This window comes from Pyrgilauda ruficollis, unplaced genomic scaffold (genome assembly GCF_017590135.1).
Source record: "Pyrgilauda ruficollis isolate IOZ18807 unplaced genomic scaffold, ASM1759013v1 scaffold46, whole genome shotgun sequence".
In the NCBI taxonomy this organism is placed as follows: Eukaryota; Metazoa; Chordata; class Aves; order Passeriformes; family Passeridae; genus Pyrgilauda; species Pyrgilauda ruficollis.
In genome coordinates this window covers 3,817,881-3,833,407 of record NW_024526155.1, presented here as the reverse complement: position 1 = coordinate 3,833,407, position 15,527 = coordinate 3,817,881, and the positions used below count along the sequence as shown (strand labels likewise).

The window sequence follows — 15,527 nt, the reverse complement described above, 5'->3', positions numbered from 1 at the left end:
CCCCCCCCCGCCTTTTGAGTTATTAAAAAAATATTTCCCATGACACTGGCGAAGGCCAGCGAATCCATGAGTCACCAGGAACAGGGAGTCATGCACGCGCCGATCCATCACCCCCGGCCAGCGCATTGTGAGGGGCCCTTCCCTGGGAGGAGCTGCCGCTGATAAGGTCCCTCCAGCCGGCCAGGAGACGCTTTCCCTCTGGGCTCCCTCCCAGGGCTGGCCCAGCCCGGCCGGGCTCCCCGGACACCCGTGGCGTGTGTGGTCTAGGGCCGGATCATCCAGCCGCAGCTTGGTTTGTCCCGAGGCTTGGGGGTGTTAATTCTTAGCCCACCCCCTCTGCTATTCAGCTGCGGACGGGAGGATTCTTCATCCGATGTGGGATGAAGGGATTGAGCCGGTGTGTGGGGCAGTCCCGGGTGCTGCTCTGCTCATCCACGCGGGAATGAGGGGCTCACACCAATGCCTGGGCAGCCCCACGCCTTCTCCCTGCTGTGCCAGGGACACAGGGACACTCCCCTGTCCCTCCCTGTCCCAGGAGCGCCCACTCCAGCCCGGAGCTCTGCCGGAGGGGAGAGCACCCCGGGGAGTGGGGACCTGGCTCCAGCCCCGGGTGAGCTGGTGAGGATGACTCAGCCTCTACTGGATCCAGACCCAAATCTAAGATGCAATTATGACTTATAAATATTTGTATTTTGTTTTTCTCTTTTGCAATCAACTTCTTTTCTCCAGGCTGTCCTCCCAATCGGAGTTCCCATCTCTGGCGGTGCCGGCCCATGGCTGGAAGGCAAACACCCACAGCGCCGAGCCTTTCAACAGCCAGACCAAGTCCACGACAACCTCTGCTCCTTCCTCTAGGATGATGCCAATGTGCAAATCTAAAATGACAAACAGACACTGTCTAAACCCAGACTCTTATCTTTTGGTCTCAGATGCTGGAATGTGCCCTCACAGGGCTGACATTAAACACGCAGTGCTGGTGATAGTGCGACTGAAGAGCATTTAAGCAACCCAGCTCACCTCAGGACACTCCTGGCTCAGACAGGAGGTCTAGAGCCTGACAAGCCCTGGCCACCCACTTCCCTTTGCCTCTTGCCTCTCTCCAAATATTTATCTTTAACCAGTCTAATGCAAATTGCTGCTTTTTTCACCCAACCAGAGATTTCAGTCTCTCGTCCGAAACTTATTTTCTTGATATGATTCTTCACTTTTAAATAGTGCTGATAAAACCCACCCCAGAGAGGAAGAGGGTTACAGAAACTAAAACCAGGTACTTTCAATTTGAACAAAAGTAGCACTGAGTATTTCCAGCAGCTCGGTTATTACAGGATGACTTGAAATGATACTTTAAAAAGAAATGAAGACATGCTCAGGTATTTCTGTGTTTTCTTGCTGACCTTTACACGAGTTTCATCAGCAACAAGAAGAATGAGAGTTACTGTGGGCAGATGCTGTCATGCTCATGAGTAAGTAAGTAGGTACGTGGCTCCTTCCCCTCCAGGTGTGCAGATCAAACTGCTCCACAGGGCTCCTGAAATCCTCCTGTGAGGTAAGAGGGTGCTTGTTGGGCCCAGTATTTGATCTGAGCCCTGACCTCTCCAAAGTAACCGTGGATTTACAACAAAACATCTATTCATCTCCAGCCAGCTTTATTTTTAAGCATCCCCTTGGCAAGCGTGAATAAGTTTTGTCTATTGGATTCTGTTCCTGAGGCTGCACTTTGTTCACTGCAAATTGCAAATACAGTTGCAGGAATTATTACTATTAATAATATAATGGTTGTGTTTGAGATGCTGGACAGAGAGAGAGAGGCAGCCGTGGCTCTTGCCCTGAGATTTTATGATTTTCATTGAGCTTTACAGCTCTGAACATAGTGAGTGTGAGACGGGAAATGATCAGCACCATCAGCCCCGTTAGGGAAGCTGCAGTTTCAAGCTCAGGAGCTGATTTACCAAGGGGGATTGGCCAGAATAACCCTGCAGCACGAGCCATTTGGCAATATTTCATGCTAGAAATGCTCATTCTGGCCATTCTCTCCCACACTGAGCATCAGGGCTGCAGGAGCCCAGCAGAGATTGCCAGCATCCTGCAGGTTATGGGATAAAAAGGGGCACCATGGAAGAAATTACCAGGAGGGCTCAGGACCTGTTGTGTCCCTCAGTGTGATGACAATCTGCTGTGCAAGAGGGGCCCTTAGCCCCTGCCAGGAAGTGTCATTGCAAAATTCCCTGGGGGAAAGGGCTGCGGGGAAGCCACTGACTCGGTGACATGCAAATATTTAATAAGGAGGCACTGAGTTCAACAGCTGTGGGCTGAAATTATCTGCATGGTCAATAAAGGCACAACATTTCCTGTCAGAGTTCTGACTGGTAAAATATACTTTGATACAGTCTGAATTAAGTATCTTGGAATAGCTCGTTTGGGCAAAAATCTGACACGTTTTACTTCTTGCCTCAGCTCAGCATGAAAGCCACACACAAGATGTTGGCATCTCCCAGCATGGAAATTCTGCTTTTTGGCCAGTCTTAGTATCCATAGAAAAAAGCAATTCAGAAAAACTCAAGAAGCTCATGCAGATGAGATTTATAGCCCTGCTTCTGGCTTGATTTGGTGGCAGAGCAGCACAGGATGGCTGGCTGGTGCAGAGCTCTGGTAGCCACATCCAGGAGACCCTGCCCCAGGGCTGGGGTGCTCCTCCCTGCCAGCACCCAGCTGCTTGCTGGCCTGCCTGCAGCCTGAGCAAGCAGAGCCACAGCAGACACCAGGGTGTTTCCCCTTAATCATCCAGCCTTGGTCCTTGGAGCGAGGGATGGGCAAAGGAGGCCACAGTCTGAATCTGAAAATCTTAAACCATGTGATAGTTGGATCCCAGCTCAGTTTAAAACAAGTTAAGTGAGGGGGGAGGTAGGGATGAGAACTGTTTGCAGCTTTTCTCAAAATCTGCTCCTCCTGGAGCCACCATGGCAGCACAAGCAGCTGCTCTGTGGAAGCACAGCCATGAGGACCCTCTCCTGCACACAGCCCTGCAGCTGCAGTCTGGCCCTTTGCTAGAGCACTGGGCAAGAGCTGCCCTCAGGGAGCCACAGGGATGTCACCCCACAAGCTCCACAGCAGCAGCACAGCTCCAGCAGCCTGTGCAGCCAGAGCTGAGGCACAAATAACAGCAGGGAACGTCTGGAGCTGATTCCTGGAGCTGCAGGAGCAGCTTTGCCTGCAGAGCTCGACGGTGTCTGTTGTACTCTGGACTTTGGCTCATGGCAAGGTGAATTTATAAGCTTGGGATGGCTTTTGCACAAGAGCAGCCAAAGGCAAGGCAGCAGGAACAAGCCTTGGAGCCAGGGACACCTGAGTTCAGCCTGGGCAAGATATGAGATGTCTCAGGCCATTGCTGATGCCTTCCATGGCCCCAGTCCATGCACTGGGACTGGCTGAACTTGACCCAGGGGTGGCAGCTCAGAGGCTGGGACAGCCTCTGGCAGGAAACATGGAGCTGTCCCGAGTGCAGGTTTGACACACAAGAATGCTGTGCAAATGGGACTTCCAGCAGAGTGTGATGCCAAAGACACAGCTCCTTGCCTGGAGCTGGAGACAGGGAGAAGTGAGAGCCCTTCCACCCACAGCTCCCCCACTTGGGAGCTGAGCTCCTTTCACACAACGAGAGACATCAACCAGGCAACAGATGTTTTAAAATGTGACCCAAAGCAGGTTTACCTTTTACCCAGCAGCCAGAAAGGCTGGACTGAAACCATGGAGGAGCCCGTCAGCCTCTGTGCTCCAGCCCCCTGCTCTGCATCGCTGAGTCCTCCCCTGGACTGGGGATTCCCAGGGATGGCAAGCAGAGTGCAAGGGGCATCAGAGCCACACCAGGGCCTCAGGCAGGAAATGAAACCAGGGAAGCTGTGAGGAGGGAAGTGGGCACTGCAAGAGGTTTGGGATTGCATAAGACAAACCTTGTGTGTGCTGGTGAGGAGCAGGATCCGAGGGGTGCTGTGGGGCACAGGCAGCACCACAGCACTCACTCATCACGGGTTCAGAAGTGTGGTGTGGGATGGGTTTGGTCCTCGTGGCTTGGAGGGATGATGTGCTTGGCACAGCTGTCCAGGGGTACCTGGGGCTCCCAAGGCAGGGAGAATTCCTTCCCTGGCTGTTACATCTGCTGCCTGAAAAAATCATTGCCAAAATTTACAAAGGGACACCTTCCTCCATCCTGGGGGCTCCTGCGCCTGTTCCTTCTTTGTATCAGTCCTTGATAACAGCAGGTAATGCCCACTGTCACTGCTGGGTAAAATGTGTCTGCAAGGACAGAACTACTGCAGTGGATGTGAGTCTGCAGGCTGGAAGCAACAAGAGGAGTGATTTATGGTGACAGAAAAGCCACAAATTGGGAAGAAGCACCATGAAATGGGAAAATCAGCCGAATTTCAAGGCAGAGGCAGGAAGCCGATTTCATTGCCCTGCAATTGTCAGCTCCAAGCAAGAGACACTTGGAGCAGCTACTGCACAGTGGCCTGGGTACCAAAAGCCAGAAAACACCCCCACAAACCACCACTCAAAAGCCACAAAGTGCCAGAGAAGAGCTGGACCTTGGACCTGCAGTGACTGTCAGCTGGAGGAGGAATGCAAACACTGATTACAGCCCACATCTGTGGCCAGGGAGAAAGGGAATGCTTCCCAAACAAATCATCCCTCCTGGCTGCATGAGGAAGAGGAGGGTCAGATCCCTTCCCAGTGCCAAGGCCAGCAATCAAGCTAACCATCAAACACACAGCAATGCTCTGTACTCCAGCACTCTCCATTCATCATCCCATTTTCTCACTGCAGTCAGTCCCTGATGCCTCATGAGATTAATAAACAAACAACTAAATCAATACAGTCATCTCAATCCCTGCAGGCCACAGGCTGTGAACAACACAACTTCTGCCTGAAAGAAGTATCAGTGTGGAAGAGATGCTCCCAGGAGAGAAGTCCAGCACCCCAGCTCCCAGCTGTCCAAAAATGAACACACACACACAGGGGAATGGTTGAGCAGTGCCCTGGCAAACAGATACTGAGCAGGTCCTCCCTTCCTACAGCTTCCTTATGGTCTCCTCAAGCACTTCCAGAAAGCCTGACCCTCTCTAAACCCAGGCACTGAAGGAGTATTTTCATTCTTTGTGACAGGCTGGGAAATAATCTGAGCTTATTGACTCGACAAGGGGGCTGCTGTGCACACATCAGTGTCTGATGGGCTGAGGGCCTGGGGCTCTCCAGCCCTGGCAGCAGGGAACCTCAGCAGAACCTCTGCTGAGAGAGGAGTGTGTATGAGAATGAAAGTAAATTAGGTCTGAACAAGATTAACAGGGATTTAATTGAACTATGTGAACTGGAACTCCAGTCACGAGCTACTTATTAGTCTGTCTCAAGGGATTGTGCTGCTGGCTCTGGGGGAGCACAAGGATGCATTGTGAGCGTGGGACAGCTCCAGGGGACAGCTCCAGGGGACAGCCACGGCCACAGCTCTGCACAGGAGCACGGCCAGAGAGGCAGAGCTGCTTGAATGTGATCAGAAACAGGGGAAAGAACTCCCATCTCCCAGCCACGTTTCTTCAGAGCTGGGGCATGTCCTGCTGAGGGACAGGAACTCTGAGACACACACTAGCAGAGGAAATCCAGCCCTCAGCCAGCTCCTGGCTTCGGGTGGCAGAGCAAGGTGGGGCTGCAGAGGTGCTGCCTGCTGGCAGGAACCTGGAGACAGACCTTTGAAAACCTCCCCTTCAATAAAATTGACTTAATGAGGTCTTCAGCTCCCTTTGGGATGTTAATTACAAAACAGCCTGGAGAAAAGTGCTTGGGAATTAAAGGAGTCACCACACTAGTCCTTCTCTGCTTTGGTTTTCTGGTGAGAGAACCAACACACACTTGCCAGAGCCTGGCTACCATTGGTCTCACTGCAGCCAAGAAGAGCCACCAGACAGCCCCATGCCCCAGCCATGCAAACCTGGGCTCCTGAAAATCCCTTTTACCAGCCTACTGAATCCCCATCTAATCCCCTGCTTGCATTGTTAACAAATTATGCCTTTATTTGGGCTACCTTTGTGCGGGCTCTTAGAACCAAAAACCTCTCATAGGGAGCAAATTGATTTAGTCACTGGCTGTTTTTTTCCCTCCTTCCAGGAAGGAGAAGCAGTGTTAGGAAATAGTTTGCTACTTCCAAGTCAAACACAGATACAGATGCACACATGCCTGACAGTATTAACTAACCAATTTCTCACAGATTAAAGGATCTGAAAGGATTTCCCTTAATGGATCATTTTAATGAATAGGTTATTTATGTCCCTGTGTTCCTATAGTCTGGGAGTTCTGGCAGCTTTCACAGTCAATGTGAGGGAACAGGCAGCACAACTTTAAACACAGATTTCTTTTATAACAAAGATTCTGATGGCATTTATTACACATTTCAGGATAAACTAAAATACATGGGTTATTGGTAATCTCTACATACTCGAAGTTCAGCAAACAAGAGCATTCAAATAGGTATAAAGCTGTCAGGAACAGACTGGGGAATTTATCTTCATCCCTCTTCCCCCCAGCAAAACCAAACCCCAACATCCAAGATTTCTACTGAGCAATGAGTGAGCCAGCCTGCAAACAGCTGGATGTGGACACTGATGTAGCAGCTGCCATTTCAGGTAACAGTCACACAGTGCCCACTGCTCACTGGTTCTGAGCTGCAGAAGTGACTCTGTATTTCGGATAACGTGTGTCCCGTGATTCCATTAAAGCATTAACCCCCTGCTTTAGGTAACCTGCAGAAAGCTGGAATTTACATAAAACCATTCTCATGTATTAAAATGGAAAGAGTGATCTGCAGAACCTACTCAGGGCTTTTCTCTGCCCTGCAGATCAGAGACAGAGCACAGGTCCACCATGGAAACTCATGGCACAACACTGTTCTTTGTTATTTGCGTGGGAACTTTTTGTAATCTTTCTTTGTACTGAGAACTTAAAGCAACTTTAGAGTGCTTGTGTCTCCCGTGCTTTGTTCTGTCCTCCTGGTACTGCCTTCATGTAGCTAAAAAAAAATAAAATTAAAAAGCAGAATTTAAAGCAGAACTCCAAGCTGGATTTTAAGAAGTGCACCTTGGTGCCAGCATTCTGGCTAAGAGCATCAGAGAGCCTGGAGCAGGGACATCAGAGCCACACTGGTTCTGGGATCCATCTGTCACCCCACCAACAGCAAGAGTGAGCAGAGGACTGTTCACTCACTGATAAGGGCTGTTCTCAGCACTGATGGTTTCTGTAAATGTGCTGTTCACCTGCTGTTACAGAACACACACCTGGGCTCACCAGGCACTTGTGACTCCAGGATGGGAGTCTGTGTATGCAAAGAGGATCACAGACTTGCAGCCCTGCCAGGGAGAACCCTTCCTTCAAAGCCACTCTGAACCCTGGGTGCGCCTCAGAGAGCAGGTTCTCCTCCCATTGACTCACTGCTGATCAAACAAACCAAGATGTGAGCTGGCATCAGGAAGCTCGAGCTGCTCTACAGAGACTCCATGCCTATGTCACCACCTATCTCCTTCCAGTCCTGTCTAGCCACATTTAAATCCAGTCCTGGATTGTCCCTGGGCCTGGAGAGCCAGAGCCTGAAGGAACACAGTGTCTGTGTCTCCTGCCATGGTACACAGCTGGCCTGTCACCCCTTGGATGTTAAAATACCTCCTCTCCTCAGGCTGAGAAGGTGTTCACCCTCAGGAGGAATTCAGCCAGAGGGATGGAGCAGACCGGGCAGGGAAGGCTGGAGGGGATCTGCAAGTGCAATGATGCCCAGCTGTGCTGAAAGAGGGCCCATGGTCAGGGCTCAGCCAGCTGGCAGGAGGGGTTATCCACGGCACACAGAGGCACTGCAGGCTGATACACCACCAGTGAACCAGGCTCCCACCTCGGCAGCTCTTCTCCAGCACGCAGTGCCTGGTCTTCCCAAGTCTCCAAGAACAACTCCCCTAGCACGGCCATTAAATCCTGCACCTTCCAGAGCCAAATTGTTTCCTGATTCTTGTAGTCATTGCAATCCCCACCACAGCCTCAGTTCCCTGAAATGTACCTGCTTTCAAAGGTGGGAATAGAAAGGAAGAGTGCATGGGTGGGGAACGAGAGGCAGCGACGCTGGGAAATGAAAGCTTTCATCTCCAGCAGTCTGGAATCTGGTGAGTTATTACCTAAAGAATTAAAGAATATGACAAAGGCATTATGATTAAGCCATAAAATGCAGCTATGTATTTCAGACTAGATGACAACAGAGATGAATACAAAGCTGTGTAGTGTGGCATTCTTGATCCATTTGATCCCTCTGCCTTCAAAAAACACAACACAAACCGGTATCCAAATAGCAAACTCATGCTCCACTTTCCAGAGGGACTTCACTACAAATCCCAGCCAGCACGGAGGAGCCAGGCCAACAGCCCTCTCTACCCACCAGAACTGGAAGAAGTCACTTTAATGGTGACTGACACATCAATCAAGCCAAATGAAGTCCTGGATATGAGAAGTTCTCTTTGCTTGTAAGAAATCTATGGCAGAACCCCAACCCTTCCACTCGTCTAAGTTTCTTCTCCCTTGCCCCTGAAAAGTAAAAGATGGCAATGCCAGAAAACCATTAAGAGAGTTAGTTGCCTTTGATGTTGTCTCTGAGGAAGCACGATTACAGGTGGTTATTTGGTCTTGGGAGGCTCATCAGTCACATCTCTATCGTTTCTTTTTTGTTTCCTTCTTTGGTTTCTTGCTTATCTGTGGAGCAGTTGCCTTTGGCTTCTTCACCGGCTCGGAATTCTTAGGCTCAAAACTGTCTGAGTCCTGCAAGAATCAATTAAGAAACAGTCAATAACTATTTTTTTTACCATTTGCTAACAGGTTGCTTTGGGGATTCAAGTATAAGCCAGAGGAAACAAGTGCTGGGTTTCTCTTGGAACACACTGATGTCAAACTGAGGCCACATTTAATGAGACTTGAGCAGCATCATCTCTGCTCCTTCTGCATGTGCTTTTTGATGAGTGTGAGTTTCTGCACAGAAACAGCTTGTTACCAGAGATGCCATTAAAAGCTTAAATATCTAAAACAGGCTTTGGAGAAGAAAAACTTTGAAGGCAAGAAGAAAATCAACACTAAATGAAAACTGTTTGAATTAGGAAAAGACAACATATAATCACCAGGATGCATGGAAACAGTCAGCAGGCATTTCTGCCAAACATTAATCACTATCATGTGCAAGACGAAAAAATATTCCCCAAAGAAGCAGTAAGAATATAAAGTTCAGAGCCTCTAAAATCCAAAGAGGGAATTGCAGGCAAAGCTTTCTTCATCTGGACTAACAAAATACTGAGATGTGATGCTTGTTTCCTTCAGAGAAGATGAGAGATAATATTGCAGCCATGGGAAATAAAATCTAGTTATCTTGTGAAAACACAAGGGAACAGCGCCAGTCTCCTCTGAGAAAGCACACACATGCAGATTGCCTCCTTTCATTAAATGCATTTGAGTATAAATATTGCTTTAGCATCTTGGGTTCTCTCAGCCTGAGTGTGCCAACTGGAAAAGGACACACAAAAAATGGCTGAGCAAGACGTGCGAGTTCCAAGCTTCCAAGGCAGAACTCCAGATAATGGAGGGGGAGGCAGCATCTGACAGTGTCCTTTTAATCAAAGAGCTTGGTTCAAAGTCTCTCAAGTTACTGGGCTATTACAGCTCACATCTGTGTGGCTTTCCAAGGAAGGAGACTTGGCTGGCTTTCCAAAGCTGTGATCAGTGCACAGGGAGCTGGTTATTACTCAGGGATGCAGAATGCTGCTGCCATAACGTGAACACTGCTGCCTTCTAATGTCCAAACTTCAAAGCTTGAGGCTCCAAGACAGCAAGTTCCCCAATATCCTACCCAGATCCAAGCATCATTCTCAGGATCTGGAGGGGCAGCCTATGGTGTTTATGGTTTTGTAAACAAGTCATATGGGCACATCAAAAGTGTAATGGAAAAAATAAAAACTAGAGTATGCAAACATCAAGGCATACTACAGATGTAAGCAGTAAAAGGTCCTTGAGCCTTATTTTAATTGGGGGCTGGTCTCCAGTTTCCTACTCCAAAGCTCTCACTCTTTCCAACTTTCAAGAATGGGATTACCTGGTATTTCTCAAAAATTTACTGGGGACATGATGGACTCTGACAGACAGGTGCTGGTGGCTGCAGAGTAGCAGTGCAAAGGTTGCACTCAATGATCTTGAGGGTCTTTTCCAACCTGAATGATTCTAACATTCTAAGACTTGCAATGCCACTGCATGGTGTCCAGCAACTGCCTGCTCATCCCCGGGCTGGGAGCTGCAGCTCCTGTGGCAGGACAAGCAGGAGGGAGCATGGCCCATGGCAGGATGGCAGCATCACATCACACCAGCAGTTAAAAGTGGAAAAATTGGGTCATAACTTCATCCTTCACTCTGTACCTCTTCTTGAGGCACTCCCTTCCCCCAAGAGGTTGAAAATTTCCAGGCTTCCTCTGCACAGGAGGGAGCAAACATGGAAATATTCTGAAAACAAAACTCTCCATGCTGAGTTGTTACTGAAAATATACCATCAACATCTGTATCAAAGCACCAAACTTGCAGCCTGATCACCTTGCAGCACTGAAATACCTGTCCCCAGCACCAAAGACATTTTTCTCTTAAATGAAAAAAGCCAGGCAGATGCAGGACATCCCTCAGTCTAGAGGAACAGCTCACCTCAACCCTTCCCTTTCAACTTCTCCTGTGCCAACTGCATCAAAGGACCCTTGGGCACTGGATGGGATGTCAGTCCTGAAAACTGCTTTCCTCATCTTTAGGATATACTAGAAATTTCACCTGCATCTTGCTTCCAGAAATCACACACAAACTCAAGCCCGGAGTCATTTCTCATTTCCTGAAGGCAGGTCCTGCCAGGGGATGTCCTGGCAATTAATGAAGCAAATCAGCAGCAGGGTGACAATATGGGATGGGACAAAGCCTTCTCTTGCAGCCAGGAACTGCACATGCATTTAGCACCTTGTCAGTGCTTCAGGTTGCTTTTTTCACTGATATTAAGAGAGATCCTGGCTCAGATATTTGTTCCTGACTTTCCTATCTGATGGTAAATCACAAGACAGAAGCTGGAGATGGGAAAGCCAGAGGGAAGGAAGGAGAATGAACAATGAAACTGTCACTAATCCCAGGGGCAGCTGTGTCTCCATTAGCCACTCCACATTCCCTCCCATCCTGTCTTCTCTGACTCTGCCCATTTATATCAATATTAAAGAGCACCACTTACTGTCTTGTGGGACTTGGACACGGGCAGGATGATGGCAAGCACACAGATCAGCTGGAAAATGGCTCCAAAGAAGAGTCCATAGCGTAGCACATTCTCCATGAATGTGGGCTCAGGGATCTCAGGTGGGGAGAAATCCAACTCTGCAGCCATTGTCAGTGCACCCTGCTCCTCTACTGCTCTCAAGAAGACTGGTTACTGCAAGGGAGAAAATACAGAGCAGTTTTTGGAATCATCCTTTCTGGCATTGCTTTCTGTTATCCAAAAATGACAGACTCCCTCATGGAGTTTTGAAGATACTCTTGATCTACTGGAGCAACAACAGAAAGGAAAAGGAAAGCTGTGTTTAATTGGGGTGTTTGTCTTTTGTCACCTGCCTACAGAAATAGCACTCAACTCCTGGTATTAGATCATTTGTGGGTGAGGAGCAGATAAAATATGAACCATGTTCATGAAACAATAAGGGAAAAGCTTAATAAGCAAGAATACATTTCTTCCTAAAGTTGATCACACATGCAAGGTGATTATTACTTATTTTTACTTATGTTGTCTCTGTGGTCACAGCCTTGTTGTTTTAGATGCTGTGCAAATCCAACTACTTAAACCTCACAGAAGTAGAGCTGCTGAAGGCAGAGGAGAGCTATGTGTATTAAATTTAAGTGTGGCTTTAGTGGTTACACTAAGCCCTATACAACTTAAAACAGTCACAGGTAGTTTGTGGCACAGTTAAATATTGATCTCCTGGGTCCCAAGCTTCTCAGCCATGGGACCATCCTTCCTTCCTCCCTTTATCTTTTGCTAATGGAGTTGTCAATTTGTTCTATGAATGAGTAATGGCTTTTCACAACGAGGGAGAACTCTCCTGCCAGAATTGCTAGAGTAAGCCTCAGGAAGTCCCCAAAGGGAAATCCAATTAGTCTGAGATGCCATCACACTCAGCTGTGATTAGTGCCCCACTCAGTTTTCCTGACCTGGATGATCCCAGTGTGCATTCCCTGGATCAGCATTGCTCACTGAGAGTCACAATTCTCTGTACCACTGAAGCTTGGTGTGACTGAGCTTGCAGGCTGAGTTTGCCTCCTAGGAATTCTCTCCAAAGCAGGAGAGATCTCTGCATTTCTCAGGCTGGGAGGAAGTTGTTACAATCTGCAGATGTGACCCAGTCCAGAAGGATGTTAAACATGGCAAATTCCAGCAAAGTAATAGTTGATAAATTTGAGAATCAACTCAATGCCACTGCACAAGAGGCAACTATCACTTGGTGACACACTAAAGGGAGAGGTATATAAGTTAGAAAAAAATAATTGTTTTGTTTTCATTCAGCTGAAATACAGAATGTTATTTTGAATTTTAAGACAGGAGAACATTTCCAACTGCACAGACTGCCAGCCACTGGAATAGAGAGGCTGCGGAATCCCTGGTGATTCAGAAGAGCAGATCAGATAAGCACTGGCCTGGGATGGGTGTGGGTACATACAATTCTGCCTTTGAACCAGGAGATAAGAATAGGTGACCTCTCGAGGTCCTGTCCAGGTCTGTACTTCAGTGAAAGAAAATGTTTCAAATTCTGGTTCAATCTCAGTCAGCAAGGGCTGTGTGGGACCTGTACATGAAGTCAGGACACACAGTGACCCACCCAGGCTCAGCCAGTCCCAGAGGCTGCTCAATGCTCTGAACAAAGCCTGCATGCATGTGGCTCATCCCAATTGCTTCTGCCTTTTAAATCACCCCTCCCAACCCACTAAGGCAGCAGTTCCTAAGCAAGACACAGAATCACCTCTGAGTTGCATTTATCTCATCTGGATATCTTTTGAAAACATTGTTGTTGCCTGCCCCTGTCCTCAAACACAGCAGGAAGGGAAGTTCCTTCATTCCTCACCTGGCGTCTTCTCAGGATAAACTCCTGCTGATAACCCCAATTCACACACCTGAAACACAACACACAGAGATAAACAGGAAAAGGAAACACATACAATGAAAACAAAAAAATCTCTGTCCTCATCTTCTACAACTCTCCCCCTCCTTTCCCCTTTTGTAGGTGACCTCCCCCAAGGGCATTAGTAGTTCTCTAACAAATCCAGGTGCCATGACCAGCACCAAGATCTCTGCAGCAGCTGCCACCACCATTTGAATCAGTATCCCATGAAACATGGTCAGAAAAACCTGGCATTGTGCTCCAACTAATAACAGCAGCGTCCTTGCTTGCTCAGGCAACCCATGCTCCAACCACTGATTTTCCTGCCATCACTGGAGCCCAACTCTGAGCAAAATTCCTCAGTTTTAAAAAACTCCAGTGGTTCACACAGTGCCCAAAGCCTCTGCCTTGCACCTAAACCAACAGGTCTGGATGCTGGAGCCTTCCTCCCTGTTCCCAAAAAGCTCAGTTTCACCACTTTTTCCTCAGATAACATCTCTTCCTCTCCACAGGCTGTCAGCTGCCTTTCTCCTCAGACCACCTCACCATGGCCACAATTAAAGCAGCTCTTCTTAAACTGCATTTGAAGATCAATACTCCTCTGTCAGACCCTGAGAGGAAGCTGTCCTTGCCCCTTCCAGTTTATTCACCAGGTCTGACACCCAGTGAACGAGCTGGAGGGGTGGGAAGCTCCCTCCTCTCCCACAGCACCAGCCAGGGCTCCTGGGGGCTGCAGCTGCTGCTCTGCTCAGTGACAGCACCAACGAGGATGTGGCTGCTCCCCACGGCTCAGGACCAGCCCTGTGACAAATAACCAACAGACTTCCAGGATCAGGGCCGTGCACCAGCCAGCAGAGACTCAAACCTTTCCTCTCACTGTACTGTGTTTCCCAGCTGATGTTTTCACCTGGCACTACATAAATAACTGGCAGAGGACAAAGCCACGGGAGCAGCTCAAGTAATATGTATTAGCTTCTTCTTGGAAATAAAGTACAGGGAAAGACTCCGTCAAAGGACGAGGCAAAAAAAAAAAAAAAAAAAAGCTCAAGCTGGAATTTTCAAATGGCTTAGGAGGTGTGGGGATGGAGCCTGGGCAATTTCCACCGGCTGTTCCTGTCAGCACCGCTGAATGCCGGCCCGAGGAGCCGGCGGGGGGACAAGGGCCGGGGCTGCGGCAGGAGCACCCCAGGGCGGGGACGCCGCGTCCTCCTCCCTCCTCCCTCCATCCCTCCTCCCTCCATCTCTCCATCCCTCCATCCTTCCATCCCTCCATCTCTCCATCCCTCCTCCCTCCATCCCTCCTCCCTCCATCCCTGCCGGGCCAGCCCCGCGGAGCGGCCCGGCCTCGGCAGCCCCAGCGCGGCCCCCCGGCTCTGCGCTCGCCTCCCGGGGCGATGCTGCAGCCACGGCCGCCCCTGGGCAGCGCCCCGTGCCCGCAGAACCGGCACGGCCCCGCTCACCGCCCGCTCCGCTCCGCTCCGCTCCCGGCCCGCGCCGCCCCGGAACGGCTTCCCGGCCGCTGGAAGCGCTTCCGGCCCGGCCGCCGCCCGCCCCGGCAACAGCCCGGCAACCGGCCGTGACAGCCATCCCAGCAACCATCCCGGCAACCATCCCAGCAACCATCCCAGAAACCATCCCAGCAACCATCCCAGCAACCATCCCAGAAACCGACCGTGACAGCCATCCCAGCAACCATCCCAGCAACTGCCCCGGCAACAGCCCTGGCAACTGTCCCTCCAACCATCCCAGCAACCACCCCTGCAACCATCCCAGCAACCATCCCTAGCAACCTCCCTGGCAACTGTGCCTAGCAACTGTCCCAGCAACCATCCCTAGCAACCATCCCAGCAACCATCCCCAGCAACCCCCCAAGAGCTGCCCTCTGCAGCCCCCCAGCACCCGCTGTGCCCTGCGTTCTAAGGGCACCTGAGGGTGGTCGGGGGGCTGGGGGCAGGGGCAGTGGGGTTTGGGGGCTCCATTGCCGTGTTCCTCCAATCCCCTGGGGCCAGTCAGCTCCATGGTCCGTGGGCCGTTCCAGCCGTGGGTGCCTGTGGGTGCCCAGCCCCTGTGGGTCACAGAATCCCTGAATCAGTAAGGTTGGAAAGGATCCCTGAGGTCACCGATCCAACCTATGGCCCAACACCACCTGTCAGCCAAGCCAGGGCACTGAGAGCCACGTCCAGTCTTCCCTTAAACACCTCCAGGAACAGTGACTCCACCACCTCCCTGGGCAGCCCATTCCAATGCCTAATCACCCTCTCTGTGAAGAATTCCTCCTAATGTCCAACCTAAACCTCCCCTGGTGCAGCTTGA

At 49.9% G+C, this 15,527-nt stretch overlaps 1 protein-coding gene across 2 annotated transcripts; it reads right to left on the bottom strand.

Moving 5' to 3' along the window:
- Window positions 1-6,391: 6,391 nt before the first annotated feature.
- On the bottom strand, window positions 6,392-14,713 carry MANBAL (mannosidase beta like). 2 transcript variants are annotated; one of them, XM_041478824.1, is made up of 4 exons: window positions 14,675-14,713; window positions 13,179-13,227; window positions 11,303-11,497; window positions 6,392-8,829 (listed from the first exon to the last, which is right to left on the bottom strand). In XM_041478824.1, exons 3-4 carry the CDS (start codon window positions 11,450-11,452, stop codon window positions 8,722-8,724), a joined length of 258 nt encoding a protein of 85 aa, XP_041334758.1. In that variant the 5' UTR covers window positions 11,453-11,497; window positions 13,179-13,227; window positions 14,675-14,713; the 3' UTR covers window positions 6,392-8,721. The 2 variants fall into 2 exon arrangements, with proteins under 2 accessions (XP_041334758.1, XP_041334757.1); XM_041478823.1 differs by lacking the exon at window positions 14,675-14,713 and adding an exon at window positions 14,598-14,662.
- Between the last annotated feature and the right edge of the window lie 814 nt (window positions 14,714-15,527).

Excerpts from the sequence above, each read along its gene's own strand:
- MANBAL (XM_041478824.1), bottom strand. The coding sequence starts at position 11,452 with ATGGCTGCAGAGTTGGATTTCTCCCCACCTGAGATCCCTGAGCCCACA. Across the intron at positions 8,830-11,302 it reads TGTCCAAGTCCCACAAGACA|GACTCAGACAGTTTTGAGCC; the intron begins GTAAGTGGTGCT and ends TGATTCTTGCAG.